Source organism: Stegostoma tigrinum, chromosome 31 (genome assembly GCF_030684315.1).
Source record: "Stegostoma tigrinum isolate sSteTig4 chromosome 31, sSteTig4.hap1, whole genome shotgun sequence".
In the NCBI taxonomy this organism is placed as follows: Eukaryota; Metazoa; Chordata; class Chondrichthyes; order Orectolobiformes; family Stegostomatidae; genus Stegostoma; species Stegostoma tigrinum.
The window spans coordinates 23,399,043-23,418,018 of NC_081384.1; the positions used below are offsets into that span (position 1 = coordinate 23,399,043).

At 40.1% G+C, this 18,976-nt stretch overlaps 1 protein-coding gene across 3 annotated transcripts in view; it reads right to left on the minus strand.

Annotated features, from left to right (window-relative positions):
• Nucleotides 1-7,661: 7,661 nt before the first annotated feature.
• Nucleotides 7,662-18,976, minus strand: part of kat7b (K(lysine) acetyltransferase 7b) — an 86,814-nt gene continuing 75,499 nt past the window's right edge. For all 3 annotated transcript variants that reach the window (XM_048560778.2, XM_048560779.2, XM_048560777.2), the window contains 3 exons: nt 14,618-14,764; nt 10,350-10,456; nt 7,662-9,430 (listed from right to left, as the gene is read on the minus strand). In XM_048560778.2, the coding sequence (XP_048416735.1) occupies nt 9,329-9,430; nt 10,350-10,456; nt 14,618-14,764 (356 nt within the window). In that variant the 3' untranslated portion in view covers nt 7,662-9,328. The remainder of the gene's footprint in view (nt 9,431-10,349; nt 10,457-14,617; nt 14,765-18,976) is intronic.

Genomic DNA, 18,976 nt, shown 5'->3' on the forward strand with positions numbered 1-18,976 from the left:
CTGCATCCCTCAACCAGCCCAGTTCGTCCCCTCCCCCCACTGCACCACACAACCAGCCCAGCTCTTCCCCCCCCCCCCACCCACTGCTTCCCAAAACCAGTCCAACCTGTCTCTGCCTCCCTAACCGGTTCTTCCTCTCACCCATCTCTTTCTCCCACCCCAAGCCGTACCCCCATCTACCTACTAACCTCATCCCACCTCCTTGACCTGTCTGTCTTCCCTGGACTGACATATCCCCTCCCTACCTCCCCACCTATACTCTCTCCACCTATCTTCTTTACTCTCCATCTTCGGTCCGCCTCCCCCTCTCTCCCTATTTATTCCAGTTCCCTCTCCCCATCCCCCTCTCTGATGAAGGGTCCTGGCCCGAAACGTCAGCTTTTGTGCTCCTGAGATGCTGCTTGGCCTGCTGTGTTCATCCAGCCTCACATTTTATTATCTTGGAATTCTCCAGCATCTGCAGTTCCCATTATCTCTCAGCATGAGTGAGTGACAGGCAATTAAAAGGCTGAGGCTCCCCGTCCATCGGTCCCTCCACTTGGCTTCTCTTAGTTATACATTATATATATAGTTAATTCTCAGTGAGGATTCAAAAATCCTGGAAACAACACCACGTAGTCGTAAAGCAATTTTTGTGACAGAGATATTGCAGATGGTCTAACCCCATTTGAAGTGAATTGGCTGCTGGCTGATCAGGGAAAAAATGTTCTTGTTCGAAGGATGAACATGTGGAAATGGATTTCAATCAAGGCAGATGTACAGTCAACTACTTTGCAGCTAAAAACGTAAAGCAAGATACTTTCTGAAAAGTGAAGTGCTAGAACCTGTGAAGACCCAAAGAGATTCGTGGTCCACATACCTAGATAATTTCAAATACATAAACAGGCACAGAAAATAACTACAAAGACTAATGGAATTCTGGTCATTATACTTTCTTCTCTGCCTTCAGGCAGGTCTGATCCACAGCCACAAACTCCACCATGGTTGGGGTATGCAGACAGGTCCCAAAGCCACCCAGCAGGAATGGAGATTCGTAGCCCACGTGGGGCTTAATCTGATTCATACCAGCCAACTGATCAATTGGCATTGCAAACCGATGAGTTTACTATGGCAGCATGCACTTTTACAGGCATATTGTAGTGCTGGAATTAGGGATAGAGACTGTAGACACTCCAATTCTTTCTATCACATGGCTGACTCTAAATATCCCTCCTGCTATTATCACCTGCCACTGGTAAATGTTATAAGGATTTACAAGTGGGTTCTCAACTTGTTTGATAATGCTGTGCATGCATCATCATCCTTGGTCATCATGTCTTGGAGTGGACTTAAACTTAGAGCCTTTAGTTCAAAAGCAGGGATACTACCAATTATATCGCAAGACCTCTCATAATACAAGCAATTAGGATTCATTCCTTAACTGTAAAAAGACTTGGTCAGATCACATCTGGAGTATTGTGGGCACTATGGCTTAGGAATGATATACTGACCTTTGAGGGTATGCAAAATTATTACGATGATACCAGAATTTCAAGGGTTAAATAATTGGAAGAAATCAGACAAGTTATGCCACATTTGAAGCAATCTTCAAAGTTTGAGGTGTTTTAGCTGAAGTTTTTAGGGTATTAGAAAGGGGTGATGGAGTAGATTGGAAGAAATTATTTCTGATAAATAGGAAACCTAGGACTGGAAGGGACATAAGGATATTTTTTTTCACACAAATGATGATATGCTTTGGAATTCCTTTCCTAAAATGATGCCTGATTCAATCTCAGTTTCAAAACTGGCAATTAAGATTGGGATACAAGGCAAAAGTTCTACATAGATTTAGGTCAAAAATCTGCCACAATTTCACAATGGCAGAGCAGGCTCAGTTGTCTAAATGGCCCCCTCCTGTTCCCATGTCTAAGTATGACTTTTCACCCAGCTCACCTTCAAGAACTTTTGCACATACAAATAGATTTCTCTGTTCCTGCACCCCTTTAAAATGTATCATTTATTTGTCTCTGCTAATTCTTCTCACCAATATATATTACTCCACTGCGTCCTATGTTGAATCTGATTTGGCATGTGTCCGTTCATTTAATCAGTGAGCATTCTCCTGGCATCTGTTATTCCTCATTGCTTGTACATTTCTGATTTCCAGGACTTTGAAAGTCTGCCCTGTATGTTCAACTCCAGGTCCTCTTCTACATTAAAAACATGCAGTACAAATACCAACCTCCGAGGAACATTAGTGCACATTTTATTCTGGTGTAAAAGAAACAGTTGCTTGCTACCATGCTATGTCCCTTAGCTAATGTTACAGCAAACTGTCTTTGTCCCTCTTAGTTTGGCTTAAAAGTCTCTTATGTGAACTGCAAATATCACTTGAAAGTGTATGTAAACAAACTTTATCACATTACCCTCAGAAATCTGCTTTTTATTTATTAACGTGACCATTATGCTGAGCTGACTTTCAACGCACTGTCCATACATTATAATACATGGTTGACTCTTCGCTGCCCTATACAATGGCCCAGTAAGTCATTAAGCTCAAGGTCATTTAGGGATGGTCTATAAATGCCGGCCTTGCCTGTGACACTTAGATCCCATGTAAGGGTTAAAAGAAGTTTCAAAAAGTCTGTTAATTATGTGCCAGATTATTGCTCTAACTATTTTGCAACTAATAATGTTAGGAATATTGGCATGTAGTCTAACGTGTGTTTGTCTTTGCCCAATTTAAACAGAGGTATTAACAGTTACAATCCTAATTCTTCAATAAAACTTTCAGCTCTGAACATGGCTGGAAGACTGTCGCCAAAGCTGCTGCAATTTCCATCCTGAATTCCTACAGTAACTTAGAATGCATCCTATCTAAACTAAGAGAATTCCCAGTGTGTTATGTGCCAAAACTTATATAACTTTCTCTTTTTTGCCTACTCTGAAACTATCCACAGTCTAATGCCTTCTTCCATACTGCTCCATTGTCTTCACTACAGAAGAACTTGTCAAACAAAAAAGGGCTGAATCTTGTATTTTTTTTTGACTAAATGCCAGTTGCATCTGATTTTTGGAAGGATGTTTGTCAGGTCACTTAGCAGGATTTCTCGCCAAATACCTACCCTGCCCTTATGTTGACTCTATCCTTACCTTTTCACAAGCTATTCCTAAAACAACTCATGGAGTTGCAGTTATCTCAGGGACTGGTATCTCTTGCAAACATGATCTTTAAAAAACATCATTGTGCAGCTAGACAAGCATTGGCAATCAGCTTTGCTTCTCACCAGTAATATAATGCACAGTCGCCACAAAGCAACACTGTGAATGGCACACTAGCTGACATTCCCCAAACACATACAACCCCATTCACTTACATTTGTTGCTGTTTAACCACCAGACCGCACACTTAACCTGTCCTCATAAGATAATTTAGACAGGGTGTAAGTAAGTACCCACCACTCTGTCGCCAGAGCCTAGCAAAGACCTGCAGCCTGTCATTGTCCAGCAAGGGAACATTGTATATAAGTATGCAATAGGATAACGCCAAACATGAACTTTTATTTACAGCAATGAAAAGTGAACACAACCAAAATGAAGAGAGGCTGCAGTAGCAACACCATGCAAACCAATTCTAGATCATGACCAGCAACTAGTCTGCAGTCTTTGAATGTCTACTACACCCAGCTTTCATTTACTGGAGCCGGAAGTCAATCAGATCCTGTCTAGCTTGTAGCACCTGACAAACAGGCAAGTTACTTCACTGCTCCCCCACCAACCATCCCTCCCATGTCCTCATCCCCTTCCTCAGAAGACTGATCCTGTTTACCCAATTGTGCAGCATCTATCACATCGCTCGTGGTCTACTGCAACAATGCACAGCATAGCACACCAGGGTGATGGGGTGCACTATATTTGGAGAAACTAGAGTACCCTAGACCGTCTCAACTCTCCATCACCTTCCTTCCTCCACTGTAATCCCTGGTTACTCCATACTTGATTATTTGCTTCACCAGGCCACAGGTCACAACACGTGCACCAATTAGATGAAGGTGCCACACCGGCTGAGTGGCCAACGCATTGCATCAAAAAGGGAGTGTTTGCTTCAGTCCAACCACCTTCCCATGCAAAATCTCCGATCATTCAACTTTCCATTCTATTCAGTGGAGCACATCGTTACACTCACATAAATGATGAAGCAACGCAACACTCCTTTCAGTTTCAAAAGTAATGGGGCTATTTGGCCAGCAGTCACCTCTTTTCAAGTCATTGTTGCTAACTTCTACATCATTGAGATGCTAGTGTTAGATTTGGAAGCACCAACAGCATGGAGCAATTCACCTTTGACTGGCATTTGAAATTTAAACATATTTACACTGCATTCATTGAAAACGTACAATGATTAAGTGAAGCTGCAGTTTACAAGTGATATGTTTCATGTTTCCCTTTCAATGTCCTAGCATCCAGCAGACAGACCCAATGCTTTCACCAATCAAACAAGGACTCTACCCTGCTTGGATGTTGTACCAGCCATTTTCCAGTTGCATTCACATCAAAAAAATGGCAAATGATGGCAGGGAATGTCTCTTGCAGTGGGCAGTATCAGCACAGAGCTCTACCTGATCACCAGGTACTCACCCCGAGCTTCCATGAATGCTTTTACTTTACACTGTCCCAAATGCCGATTTCCACTCAGCTTCCCCCCTCCCCACCCTACGGCCATAACATGAAATGCCCCTCAGCAAACAGACAGATAATCAGGGTAATAAAATGTGAGGCTGGATGAACACAGCAGGCCCAGCAGCATCTCAGGAGCACAAAAGCTGACGTTTCGGGCCTAGACCCTTCATCAGAGAGGGGGATGGGGTGAAGGTTCTGGAATAAATACGGAGAGAGGGGGAGGCGGACCGAAGATGGAGAGAAAAGATAGGTGGAGAGAGTATAGGTGGGGAGGTAGGGAGGGGATAGGTCAGTCCAGGGAAGACGGACAGGTCAAGGAGGTGGGATGAGGTTAGTAGGTAGGAGATGGAGGTGCGGCTTGGGGTGGGAGGAAGGGATGGGTGAGAGGAAGAACAGGTTAGGGAGGCAGAGACAGGTTGGACTGGTTGGACAGCATTTGCCCCAGAAATCTGACTTTGACAAACAGCCCTCAGTTATGACTGACCAGGCCATTTGTTTTGCAGCTCCCTGACTGATGATGCGTGCTTTCCCAGACTACTTGTAATGACCCAACAGGACTGATTACTGCCCACTACCCAGGCTGAACTTGGACATATCCTCTGACTGATTCTGGCCTAAGTGGATGTCTGGTCCTGGCCTAAGTGGATGGCTGGTCATGGCTGAGCAACTGGACTGTGCCTGTGACTGAAAATACTAGGACCTCTGACTGACCATTGACAGCAGTGTGGGCCAGTCCCTACCCACTTTCTGAAATGGTCAGTCAGCATGCAACATGTTTGGTAAGCAGGCTGCTGGCGCATGCTGTAGATGTTAAATTGACAAAATCAAGAGAACATCCTTGACCACCTGACAGACTCCTAACAACTGTCTGAACAAAAAAAGTACATCAAAAAGGTAGTATTAATAACCTTTAGGCTCTGGTTGAAGCACAAACATACTAACAGACATACACAAGACAGCACGGATACTGTCAGCATTCAGGTAGGTGCTAAATGAGCAAGCAATATAAGAGTGGCCAAACTGCTTTGAGATGCAGCCTGGTTCAATCCAAGAGCTGGGTGCCTGCCCTGTGCAGTGTCCTTGCTACACATTTCAATCCTGGCTGCTGGTGTGCCCTGCAATGCAGGTCTGTGCTGCAAGGGATTGCGAGGTGTTGGTAAGTGTCAAACATCAATGTCTGTGGATGAGGGGCATGAGAAGCTGATGGCCATGGACTGGGGCCTGAAATGTGTTTGCTGCTGAGCAACGTGGAGGCTGGCATCCACATCAAGAATTTTCAGCGTCTAGCTTGTTCAGTGGGATAGGAAGCTGAATATTAATGAGGCCAGTTGCGCTATTTATATAGCATTTAATAAGATATGATTGCCTTCAATTTGAAACTTCATCTTGCAAAGCAATCTTGCCTTACCATCTGGCAGATATGTCACATTTATTAAATGATTATGCCACAAACCTCACCATAACTTACACTATTCAAGCCCCAAGGTTCCATCGATTGTATCCATTTTGCACTACTGCCACTAAGAGTGCGTACCATTTTTGATTCCATGCTCCTTTTGAGGCTTGTTTCCTGTTCGTTAGCTTATAAAATACTTTTGTAACTCCTTTTAATAATTGTCATTATTTTATTCTGATACTCACTGTGCCTTTTATTCCTCATTTAGTTCCTCTGTTAAAATCTACATTCAGCTTGATGCTTTGCTGTATCACAATCCTTAAATAATTATTTCTACATTGTAACTTTTTAAAAACAGAGGCATTTCTTGTAATATCAAGAATAGTAAAATATTATGGCATGTGAAAGAAATTTAAAAAAGACATCAGAGTCCACATGAGCAGCTGCTTGTCTCCCAACCGCGACAGTTGTAAATTCACAGCCAAACTCAAAATTATCTTAAGTTTGGAGAATTTCATTCCTTATTTAAAACCATGGTTGATCCATTTTTAAACAGGCTATACATAACTGAACTTGAAATGATTGTTACATTTAGGTAACAATCTGAAAGTGCATATTTGGTTCATTAGAATCTTTATGAACATGTAGCAGTAAAGAAACAAAGAAAGAAGGTATAGTGCTTCGATTGACACAATATTTTAACAACCTCTAATAATCGATGGGGCTTCACTGCTCTGTGTAAGGAATTGGAGCAGACAATTTGTATGCAGCAAGCTTCCACTCTCATTGAAGAAGTTAAGGATCACAGTCTGTTGACATAAATATTCAAAATTTTGAGAATTACCATTTTTCTTCGAAAACTTCAGGTTCATTATGGAATTATTATGGCAGACATCACACCCATTTCTTGGACTACTAGGAATAAACCATGTTGTAAGGACTGACAAGCACTTTACCTCATCAGATAAAAATTAATTTACCATCAAATTAGTGACCGGGTTATCTTAATAAATGGTAGTCTCATCTAAAAGGCAGCAACCATTAGTAATTCTGTCGGCTCTACATATTTGTAAAATTACAAAACAGTAAATGAGTATTTGATTTGTTTCATACATGATAATAGAAGGCACACAATTTTCTTAGCATGAAAATGTTTTCTTATTTTAAAAATAAATGTTTTTGAGGTAACTACCCTTTGGTATTTATTTTCTGAATCTCTGTGCTATGGTAATTTGTACCCTTCTAAATCATCAGAAAAATTCACATCTTGAATTGTGCTTTCTGCTTGCTATTTTCTCCCCCTCTTTTTATTCTGGTCAATGTGCATTTATTTCTGCCCTGTCAAACAGTCTAAACATTTCTTCCAGGAGTAACAGTATAGGAATATAAGCTGTAAAGATTTATAAAGAATAGTCTAAAGGAAAAACAAGGCACTCGCTGATGCATTATGATACTCAATTTGATTGAAACTGACAAAATTGCATGATTTTAAAATATTAAGTCCTTTAGAGGGTCTCTTCAGAGGACTTTATCTGAGATATTTTAAAAAACCATTAATGACGACTATTAAAAACACACTGTACAACATGCTTTATTCATAAGCAGGTACAGAAGGCATTACATCACATTTGGTACAACAAGCAACTAAGCAATGTTCATCAATTCTAACTTTGGCACAGCAATGTCAGCCTGACAAAGTGTGTACCCCGGTTTAACTGTGAAGGGTAAAACAGATACCCCTTTACTTAGGCCAAACAAGACTCCATTTACAACTTTTGTTTAGTGCTAAGTTTAGCTGCCAGTGACATAAAGAGTGTTAAGACACCACATGACAACTGTGCGTACTACAATATCAAACAGCTCAACTCTCAAGTTTATGACTTTAGAAAAGTAAAATGGGCCAGTTTTATAGAAATCTCAGAATGACTCAGCACCTTCATTTGCAAAAACCTGTTTTATCTGTATGGTAGATTTGCTATTATAAAGCTCCTCTCGACATAACATGCTTCTTCCACCTCTAAACTCCCCGCCTCCCAGCAGCCCCCCCACCGGGCATTCATTTTTACTTTGGAAAGTTCATCTGCTTTAGGGCAGTTTAGGTTTGTGTATAATATTCATCCTGAATCAAGGAACCGTGGAAGGGATTATACATTATACACAGGAGGTTTCATTGAATAAAATCATGACAATAGTATACTGTATTAATCTCAGTTTGTTTTATTTACAACGGTCAAGTATTTATATTTCATTACCTCCCATTAAATATCTCTTATGGTATAACTACTCTGATGTCATATCTGTTATCGCATGATTTCACAAAACAGTTGAATAACCTTTAGAGCTTCAAACACAACATTAAGCTTTTGTAAGTTTTTTACTATTGTGACACAGCAGGATAACTTTCAGGGGAAGTCAGGAAATATTCCTCATATTCATCTCAATGAATAAAACCTTACATTGTACCATCCATCTCATGAAAAATAAACGATATTTAACAATTCTTCTTCAGGTAGTCTTTATATAAATTTAAATGGAATTTACAATATGCAAGTTCAAGGTCTTTGTCATACTGATGTAACTAGTAGCTTATCAGGCTGACAAAAGAGTTGAATACTGAAAGGGTGAAGAGTTGCGAGATGCAGCTTCAATGTCCCCTGCTGATTTGCAACCATTTCCAAAGGGTACACATTCTTTAAAGCCATTATGTTTGAAAACTGCTTAAGGACTGCACCAGCAAGGACTGCAAAGCATACAACATTTAAGACAGAACGTGAGCCAGGGACATCCCTATTTAAATAGTCTTTTAAAAACTTAACATGACTGAACAAGCAAATTTTCTCAAAAATCCAAAATGGGTTTCTGCCTCCAAACTTGTTCATCTCTGATGTAGAAAAATCTCTTGCTTATCAGCATTTTTAAAGAACATTAAGGAAAATAAAAGTCTACTATACTTAAAGCAAAAAAAATGTGGAAACATAATTGTTAAGATGTGAAAGGTTATATTCCAGGTTGTACAACTATAAATTTCAAGCCCAATTGTCTCTCCTAAGAGCATGTGTCAAGCTGCTTTGTTGGAAATTCTACCACAAATAACAAATGGAATAAAAGCACAATACTATACTCGCTGGGGTAGTATGCTTTACTCTGCCCTCTGCAGGACAAACGGTGGTATGTAATATGATGTAAGGCTAAAGATTCACTATGGGATCTTCTCTTTTGTGTACACAAGCTGTTACAAGGCGGTGCCTTTGATGAGACAGAAACATTAAAGAGCTAAGTTCCTTTTGGTGGTGTCCATTTCAAACAGCTGGAGTCTATGGTTTTGTTTCCATTCGTTCGTTTTGCCTCTTTGGCCAGCCACTCATCTATTAGATCCTGAAGTGAAATTTTTAAAAACAGTTATGGAATAACTGACAATAAATGCATGCAATCAACACTTTCAATAAGTTTTATTGATATTAAGCTTTCACTGACAATTTATCAAAAGACAACTGCAATTTAACAATACACAGTTCTGATGTAAAATTTGTCACCATCCATTTTAATGCGGTAAAATCGTTACTTGAACTAAAATTCATCTTAGACATCTTAAAATGTTGCCTGAGATACAAACCAGTAAAAAGTCTGTGTTTAATAACAAGTCATTGCATGAATATAATTTCCTCTGGAAAATACTGGATGAAGCATTAAACGTGCACCCCATCTGTCAAATCAAATAGATGTGAAAGATCTTATGGTGCTACTGCAGAAGAGCAGGGGCATTTTCTTGGCTTCACGGCCAAGATGCATCATTCAAGAAACATTGTTTAAACAGATTGCTCTCCAATGATTTTTGGCCCTTCTGCGTAAAGCGACTGTTCAGTTTGTCTACAAAACAATATTGGCTATTCAAAAAATTTGTTGGTTGTGAAGCACTTTGATACTTACAGATGTCAAAAGGCAGTATTTAAAACAAGTTGTTCTTTTCCTTGATAACGCTCTTGCAAACTAAGAATTATTTTACCAGTTTCAACAAGTCAATCACAAGGCTTCCTACAGGGAGTTTGGGAAAAAGAGGTGCTACACTAAATGAAAAACTTGTTAAAAGGGAACAGTTTTGTTATGAATAGCAGTACAAGATGCTACTCTCCGTATCTGTAAAGGGTGACGTATTTCAGCCAATGTGAAAAGTGAACGATATTTTCCAATTAACCAGCCCAGAGATGTTATTACACACCTCTTGAGCAGGTGGGACTTGAACCCAGGCATGCAAGGGGTGATAATAAACATGATTATTACCATCAAACTTTATTACCTGTCGTTTTAAAACCAAATGTTTTCCTTTCCAGTATTTCAGCATCTGTAATGCCTGAAGGGTGCTGACGATGTCCACAGGATTAACTGCAGTTTCTTGACTGATTTCTACAAAAATAAGATGTTTTTCGTATTGTGTTATACTGTTACAATATAAAAATGGCTGCTCTGATGAACAGATGTCCGTCAATAGGACTTCAACATCAATGTAACATAGACTAAAACAATTGCAGTGCTGGCTCCCAAAATGAAATGCTCCTCTCATGATACATAGCACAATTCACTCCAGAAAGCTGTACACTGCTTTGCATCAAAATCAGACTGTACCCTAGCTCAGTACTTGCGATGCTATTTTACAGAATTTGCAAAGTGAATCTACCCTCAAAATAAGCCAAGAGTAAACTAAATCCATAAAAGGAGAAATAAAAAGCACCTGTTTTCTCAAACTTCAAGTTATGGGTTATTTTATACAGGTTCTACTCATTGATATTTTGTTTGAACAATTCACGATAAAATATCTGATCTCTCAATATAGCATTAAATGCATGAAGAATGTTAAATTCATATATTGGAATTTGCATTTGGACCACAACAATTCAATATAAATTTCATCCAGCATACGGGAAGCTCAGGTGATCGTATAATAAATCTGGACAAATACACAAAATACACACAAATGTAAATAATTTTACCATCTGCAAAATTAAAATTCAATCTAGCCGCTCAAACCTTGGCAAATCTCTGAACCCGAACATTCACTTTGCTTTTCAGAAATCAAAGATAAATTGTAATAGTGAATGTGGAATTCAAAAAGAATGATGCTAAAAATGCAGCACTCAACTTTCTAATCAAAAACGGCCTGTGAAATGGTTGCTAAAGCAGTACAATACAAGTGATAATAAAGAAGATCTTCTGTCTGTATTAGAATCGCAAATCATTATTTATTAAGGGCAAAATGAAAGATGCTTAGTTCCAAGATAAATGGCACAGTCTACAAGGCATATACATATGCTTTATCATAACCATAAAATGTTTCATTTGTCATAACTTTCCGCTGCATATTATAGTCCACATATCTTGATAGCATATTTAAAGAAGTCTGACTAACAAGGCCAAAGCACTTGTAATGCCTGTGACCAAATAATAAAGTGACTTTCCAGCAATGAAGTTTCGACAAAATCTCTGACAAGTATTCATGGCAAAATTCTCTCCTTCTAAGATGATATATAACTTCTGACATGGAACATTTGGTCATGAATAAATGGTCATGGTCCAAAAGGCATTCAATATTCAAAAGGTTTAATCTTGGCTGTGTTACTTCAGTGATAAATCTCATTGGAAATATACATGCATTTTTTAAAAGAATTGCAGTTCACTGCTTTTGTGACAAGTTTACATCCAATTACATGAATTGCATACTTAGAACATAGAACAATAGAGCACAGAACAGGCCCTTCGGCCCTCGATGTTGCACCGGCCTATGAGCTAATCTAAGCCCATCCCCCTACACTATCCCACCATCATCCATCTGCTTATCCAAGGACTGTTTAAATGTCCCTAACATGGCCGAGTTCACTACATTGGCAGGCAGGGCGTAAAGAAACTGCCTCTGACATCAGTCTTAAATCTATCACCCGTCAGTTTGCAGCTATGCCCCCTCATACAAGCTGACGTCATCATCCTCGTGAAAAGATTCTCACTGTCCACCCTATCTAATCCTCTGATCATCTTGAATGTCTCTATTAAATCCCCTCTTAGCCTTCTTCTCTCCAATGAGAACAGGCCCAAGTCCCTCAGCCTTTCTTCATAAGGCCGTCACTCCGGACCAGGCAACATCCTGGTAAAGCTCCTCTGCACCTTTTCCAATGCTTCCACATCCTTCCTGTAATGGAGCGACCAGAACTGCATGCAATATTCCAAGTGAGGCCACACTAGCGTTTTAGTTGCAGCACGACATCATGGCTCCGGAACTCAATCCCTCTACCAATAAAACCTAACACACCATAAACCTTTTTAACAGCACTATCAACCTGGGTGGTAACTTTCAGGGATCTATGTACATGGACACCAAGATCCCTCTGCACATCCACACTACCAAGAATCTTTCCATTGACCCTGTGTTCTGCCTTCCTGTTATTCTTCCCAAAGTGAATCACCTCACATTTATCCGCATTGAACTCCATTTGCCACCTTTCAGCTCAATTCTGCAGTTTATCCAAGTCTCCCTGCAACCTGCAGCCACACTTTCCACCACTCCACCGACTTTAGCATCACCTGCAAACTCACTAACCCATCCACCTATGCTTGCGTCCATGTTGTTTTTATAAATGACTTGGACGCAAGCAAACAGCAGTGGCCCCAAAACAGATGGGACACCACTAGTAACCGGACTCCGGGCTGAATATTTTCCATCAACCACCACTCGTTGCCTTCTTACAGGAAGCCAGTTTCTAATCCAAACTGCTAAATCTCCCTCAATCCCATGTCTCCGTATTTTGTCCAATAGCCTACCATGTGGAACCTTATCAAAAGCTTTACTGAAGTCCATGTACACCATGTCAACTGCCCTACCTTCATCCACATGCTTGGTCACCTTCTCAAAAAACTCAAATGAGGTTTGAGGGACACGACCTGCCCTTGACGAATCCATGTTGACTATCTCCAATCAAATTGTTGCTTGCCAGATGATTATAAATCCTATCTCTTCTTATAATCCTTTCCAAAACTTTTCCTACAACAGACATAAGGCTCAGAGGTCTATAATTACCTGGGTCATCTTACTGCCCTTCTTGAACAAGGGCACACAACTTGCAATCCTCCAGTCCTCTGGTACTAAACCAGTACACAATGAGGACTCAAAGATCAAGGCCAAAGGCTCTGCCACCTCCCCTCTAGCTTCTCAAAGAATCCTTGGAAAACTCCCATCCGGCCCAGGGGCTTTATCTACCTTCACACCTTCTAGAATTGATAACATCTCCTCCTTACTAACCTCAATCCTTTCAATTCTAGTAGCCCGTAACTCAGTCTTCTCCTCTACAATATTCTCCATGAAAAATCAAGAAGTCGAACTAGCATGGCTTTTATAGATAACTGGCCCCTCTACTTGAATTACTACTGATGACACTCTGATGTAATTGATCTTCCAATGCTTAGTTTCAAAGGATAATCTTAAACACGTCAAGAAAAATAAAGCACTGCATTCAAGAACAATGTGCATATATGCAACATCTATTGCTGATTCCGTCCAATTAATAAAATTCCCAAAATCAATTCTGAATTCTCTTTAGAAGTCAAAGTATTACCCAATTCATATACCTGGCAAAACGATGACCATTAAAAGGTACTGATTTCTACAGCTGGTTTATTGCATCCACAATTTCATGCACTTATATACCTGACTAGATTCTACCTCTATTACCTCAATTTCAGCTTCTTTCTGAAAATAAAAATCAATCCCCCTAAAGGATTTTCCGTACTACTTTTCAATCCCTGGACAAGAGGCAGAGTAGACAATCTGTTCTGTAGGCCTGTCAATACCACTCTTTGGCTGCTGGCAAGGAAGTGCACAAACTACAAATGAATACTTTTCTTCTAATTATCTTCTGTTCTCATCTCGTACCAGATATCCAAATAAGAGCAAAACTACGATCAAGAAATCAGCAGAGAGAATTGGTCGGTTGTGGGGGGGTGCGCGGGCACAGGAAGAAAGCAACTGTAAGCTCTCACTTTCTGGTACTGTAAGGTGTAGCAACAGCATTTTGTGGTGCTGTCTGCATATAGGTCATAAGAGTCTTTGATTGTCTTACTGATTAAAGGCATCTGTCAGTACATCACACTTAATTCATTTTGGGTTGGGGGGGGGCAGGGGCGTGGTGCTGAACGGCTCTTCTAACTGGAGAACCACAACTGTAGTTGCATTGCTATTGGGTTGATCTAGCCTGAGATAACAAGATCAGTGGACAGACAAGTGTGCAGTAGGGTGGAATGGATGGTGCGGTCATGCAGTTAAAGCATCAAGTTGTATGCAAACCTATACTTGTCAAGAACACAAATCAAAACATAATAAGACATCATTCATAGTATGCTTTGAATAATTAATGGAAAAATCTGAAAATGCAGTGAATATAACTCATCTATTTTTGGTAACCATTTGACAAAAGGAAAAAAGGAAATTGTAAATGGCTGCAAAATATTTCAATTCAAAAGCACAGGATCCAGATGGAAACCATTATATTAATTAATGAAATTTGAGTTTTGATCTATTTTCACCTTTGATAGAGATTTCCTTGCCCTGAAAGTTGTGCAAATACCGTAGTAGAACTTCCTTCCAATAGCTGCGGTAGCTGATAAGCCCCAGGTCGGAGAGGGGACGTTCTGGGGAACCGACTTTTTCTTCTACTTTGGACAGCAAATAGCCTTTTACAGGGAAATAAATTGTTATAAAAAAGTGAATTCAATTAGGGAAATATGCTGTACTTTTTAAATTCTTAGCATGATTGTTATGATCTTGTTGGGGACTGTTATCATTCAAAGGAGGAATCTGACCACCCAACAACTAACTGACAACATAACATCTTATGTCTTTTACAAAACATTACTGTATATCAAAAATACTTAAATAAGCACTATTACGTTAACTCAGCTTAAAAAGGTTTATGCTATAAAATCGGTATATTTCTAAAACATATGAGCATGACATCAGCCATATGTAGATGATAACGGTAATCAGTTGCCAACTTGAATTCACAAACATACAAATTACACAAATCAGGCCATTAAGATCTTTCAATCTGCTCCTCCATTTGGCATTATCATTGGCTGATGTGATTGTGATCGAATTCCATTTTACCCCTACTCACTTTGACTCCATTGTCAGTCAAGAATCCAACTCTGCCTTAAAAATATTTAATTTGAGGCTGGATGAACACAGCAGGCCCAGCATATTTTTAAGGCAGAGTTGGATTCGTGACTGACAATCAGAGACCCTTCATCTGATGAAGGGTCTAGGCCCGAAACGTCAGCTTTTGTGCTCCTGAGATGCTGTTGGGCCTGCTGTGTTCATCCAGCCTCACATTTTATTATCTTGGATTCTCCAGCATCTGCAGTTCCCATTATCACTTAAAAATATTCAATCCTGAGTCAATCGTTCTCAGGTGTAAAGAACTCATGACCTTCAGGGAACAATTCTTAGCTCTTCCCTAAATGAAAGATTCCTAACTTTTTAAACTGTATCCCTGGTTTTCATCTTTCTGACAGCAGTTACAGCAGCTACACCCTCTCACTATCTCCCCTACTAAGTCTCCTCAATCTGTTATATGTTTCAATAACTTCAATAGGTAGAGGATTGAACTGTCCAAGTGTTCTCCACAACACCTTCATCTCAGGAATCAGCTGAGTAAACCTTTGCTGAAATGCTTAATGCAATTACATCCTTTCTTAAGCAACAAGACCAAAACTGTGTATAGTACTCTCATATGTGGTCACATCGATGTTTTTTACATCTGGAGAAATCAAAATATTCCAAATGTCTTCCTAATCATTTACTGGACCTGCATCTTAACGGCATACCTAGAGCCACAGAGTTCTCGAATCTCCATTCAAATAATATCCTTCCTGCCAAAGTGGACAAGCTCACATTTTCCAACATCATACATCATTAAGAACGGCACAATGGCTCAGTGATTAGCGCTGCTGCATCAGAGTGCCAGGGACATGGGTTTGATTCCATTCTCAGGTCTGTATGGAGTTTGCACGTACTCCCCGTGTCAGTGTGGTTTACCTCCGGGTGCTCCAGTTTCCACCCACAGTCCAAAGACGTGCAAGGTTAGGTGGATTAATCATGTTAAGAGTCTAATGATGGCTATGAACCCATTACCAATTGTTGGAAAAACTCATCTGGCTACTAATTTCCTTAGGAAAGGAAACTGCCATCCTTACCCAGTCTAGCGTACATGTGACTCCAGACCCAGAGCAATGTGGTTGACTCTTCACTTTGTTCTGGGCAATTAGGGATGCACAATAAATGCTGGCCTAGCCAGCGATGACTTCATCCTGTGAATGAGCAAAGGAAATTGCCCATATACCAGAGATGAGTAGGCTAAGTGGATTAGACATGAGAAATGCAGGATTACAGGGAATTAAGGTTGGGGGGATAGGGATGGGTTTAGCTGGGATCCTTTTCGGAGAGTTGGTATGAATTCAACGGGCCAAGTGGGCTGCCTCCACAGTGTAGGGATTCTATAACACTCCATCTGCCAAATTTCTGTGCACTCGACCTACCTACATCCCTTTGCAAACTCCCTTATGACCCCTTCACAACTTATTTTCCTATCTCAGTGACATCCACAACACTGGCAACCATTCACTCAATCCCTTTGTCCGAGTAATTGATATGGATTGTAAATAATTGATGCCCCAGCACTGACCCCTGTTGCAGCTGGCGTCGGTGGAATTCTACAGGGGTCAGTGTTGAGACCACAACTATTCATATTACACATTAATGATGTGAATGGAGGAATTGAGGGCAGTTACTAAGTTAGCAGGTGACACAAAGAGATAGAGAGGGGCAGGCTGTGTTGAGGAAGCAGGGAGGCTGCAAAAGGACAGACAGACTAGGAGATTGTATTCCATCTGCCACTACTTTACCCAATGTGGAAAGGTGCGTGAGGTTATGCACTTTGGTCGGCAGAACAGAGATATAGGCTATTTTCTATACAAGGTTTTGGAAATCTGAATCACAAAGAGACTTCAGATGTCTAGTTCCAGAATCTCTTAACACTAACACACATGTTCAGTTAGCAGTTAGGAAGGCAAATACAATGTTAACATTATTTCAAGAGGGCTACACAAGGGCAGAGATGTACTACTGAGGTTGTATAAGACTCCTGTCAGACCGCATATGAAATATTGAGAGCAGTTTTGGATGTGCTGGCATTAGAGGGGGTCTAGAGGAGGTAAAAGAAGGATCCCAGGGATAAAAGGCTTGTTACATGAGGAGCAGTCAAGAACTCTGGATCTGTACGCAGAAGGACGGTGGGGGTTGGGGGTTGTTGGAATCTAATTGAAAATTACAGCATACTGAGAGGCCCAGATAGAGTGGGCACGGAGAAGTTCTTTCCACTAATAGGAGAGATGAGAAGTTGAGGGCACAGCCTCAGAGTGAAGGGACATCCTTTTAGAACCAAGATGAGGAGGGATTTCTTCAGCCAGAGGGTGGTTAATCTGTGGAACTCATTGTCACAGAAGGCCATCAGAGATAGATAGGTTCTTGATTAGTAAGGGGATCAAGGGTTACCAGGGGGAAGGCAGGAGAATGGGGTTGAGAAACACATCAGCCATGATCAAAACAGCAGAACAAGACTCGATGGGCTGAATGGCCTAATTTTGCTCCTATACTTTATAGTTACCCCTTATACCATTTCGTGTGTGATTTGGCACCTTGATGAATTGCATCTTGAAATCCACGTACATCACGTTAACATGTTATTTTTTTTGTCATGTTGTTTTCTACTTCAATAAATTAATCATGCATTATTTCTTTTCTACAAAACCATGTTGATCTGCCCGATTATGTTAAAATTTAAGTGCCCAGCTGTAATTTAATAGCAGATTCCAGCAATTTTGTATGTCAAATGTGAGGTTAAGTTTCTTACAGTCTGGCTCCCTTCTTTCTTGAAGAGGAGTTACTTTTGCTATTTTCCAATCAAAGGCTCCATTTCAAGATCTGGATAATTTTGGAAAATTAAAACCAATGCAGCTATAATGATAGACAGGTCTTTTTAAAGAAAAAAATCCTAGAATGAAATCCATCAAGACCTGGGAACTCATCAGTCTTTCATTCTAATAATTATGATCAACATATTTTAACCAGCCCTGAAGGGCAGCAAAAGTATATCCTTATTACTGACAACATGTCTACAAAAGTGTGGATGAAGCAACATGTGGAAATTCTGCCAATCTAAAGAGTTGATGATTATTCAACCACTGTCAAAGGGGGATAAAAAAGCTTCAGGCGATCTCTGTTTTTGAGAAATCTAACTGACGTCAATGTAAAAATCCTTGAAGTCACAAACAAAAAAGGGCCAGGCAGATTAAAATCAAATAAAACCCTACATCCTACAATCCATGTGGGGGAAGCGTGATCAAGTTCAAAATACCTACAATTTCCCTTTCCTCAAAGCTGCAACTAATAACCCTCTATAATATACTTGCCCGTCAATTATAAAGCATTTACCAGCTATCAATATACTTTTATAAATAGGAATGTATGAAGCATCACATTAGACCAATGCAAACTAACTTAATCTATAAACATGTTTGGACTTCTCTTTATGCTAAATAGAACTTGAATTAGCATTTAGGAGCTCAGCTTGTAAGGCATGACACTCACTTCAACTTAACTATTAACACTCATTGATGTTACCGAACAATTAATTGTTGAACACCGCCAAAAGGAACTACAGCAAGCTGTTTTAAAATCAGATCAGAAAATTGGAGAAATTTTTGCTGAGGTTTTTACAATTTTGGAGCTCTTCCTTGCAAGGCAGTGGAAGAAGGGTCACCAAAAATATTTAAGGCAGAAGCGAATAGATTTTATTAGACAATATAATCAATGGCTATCACTCGCAG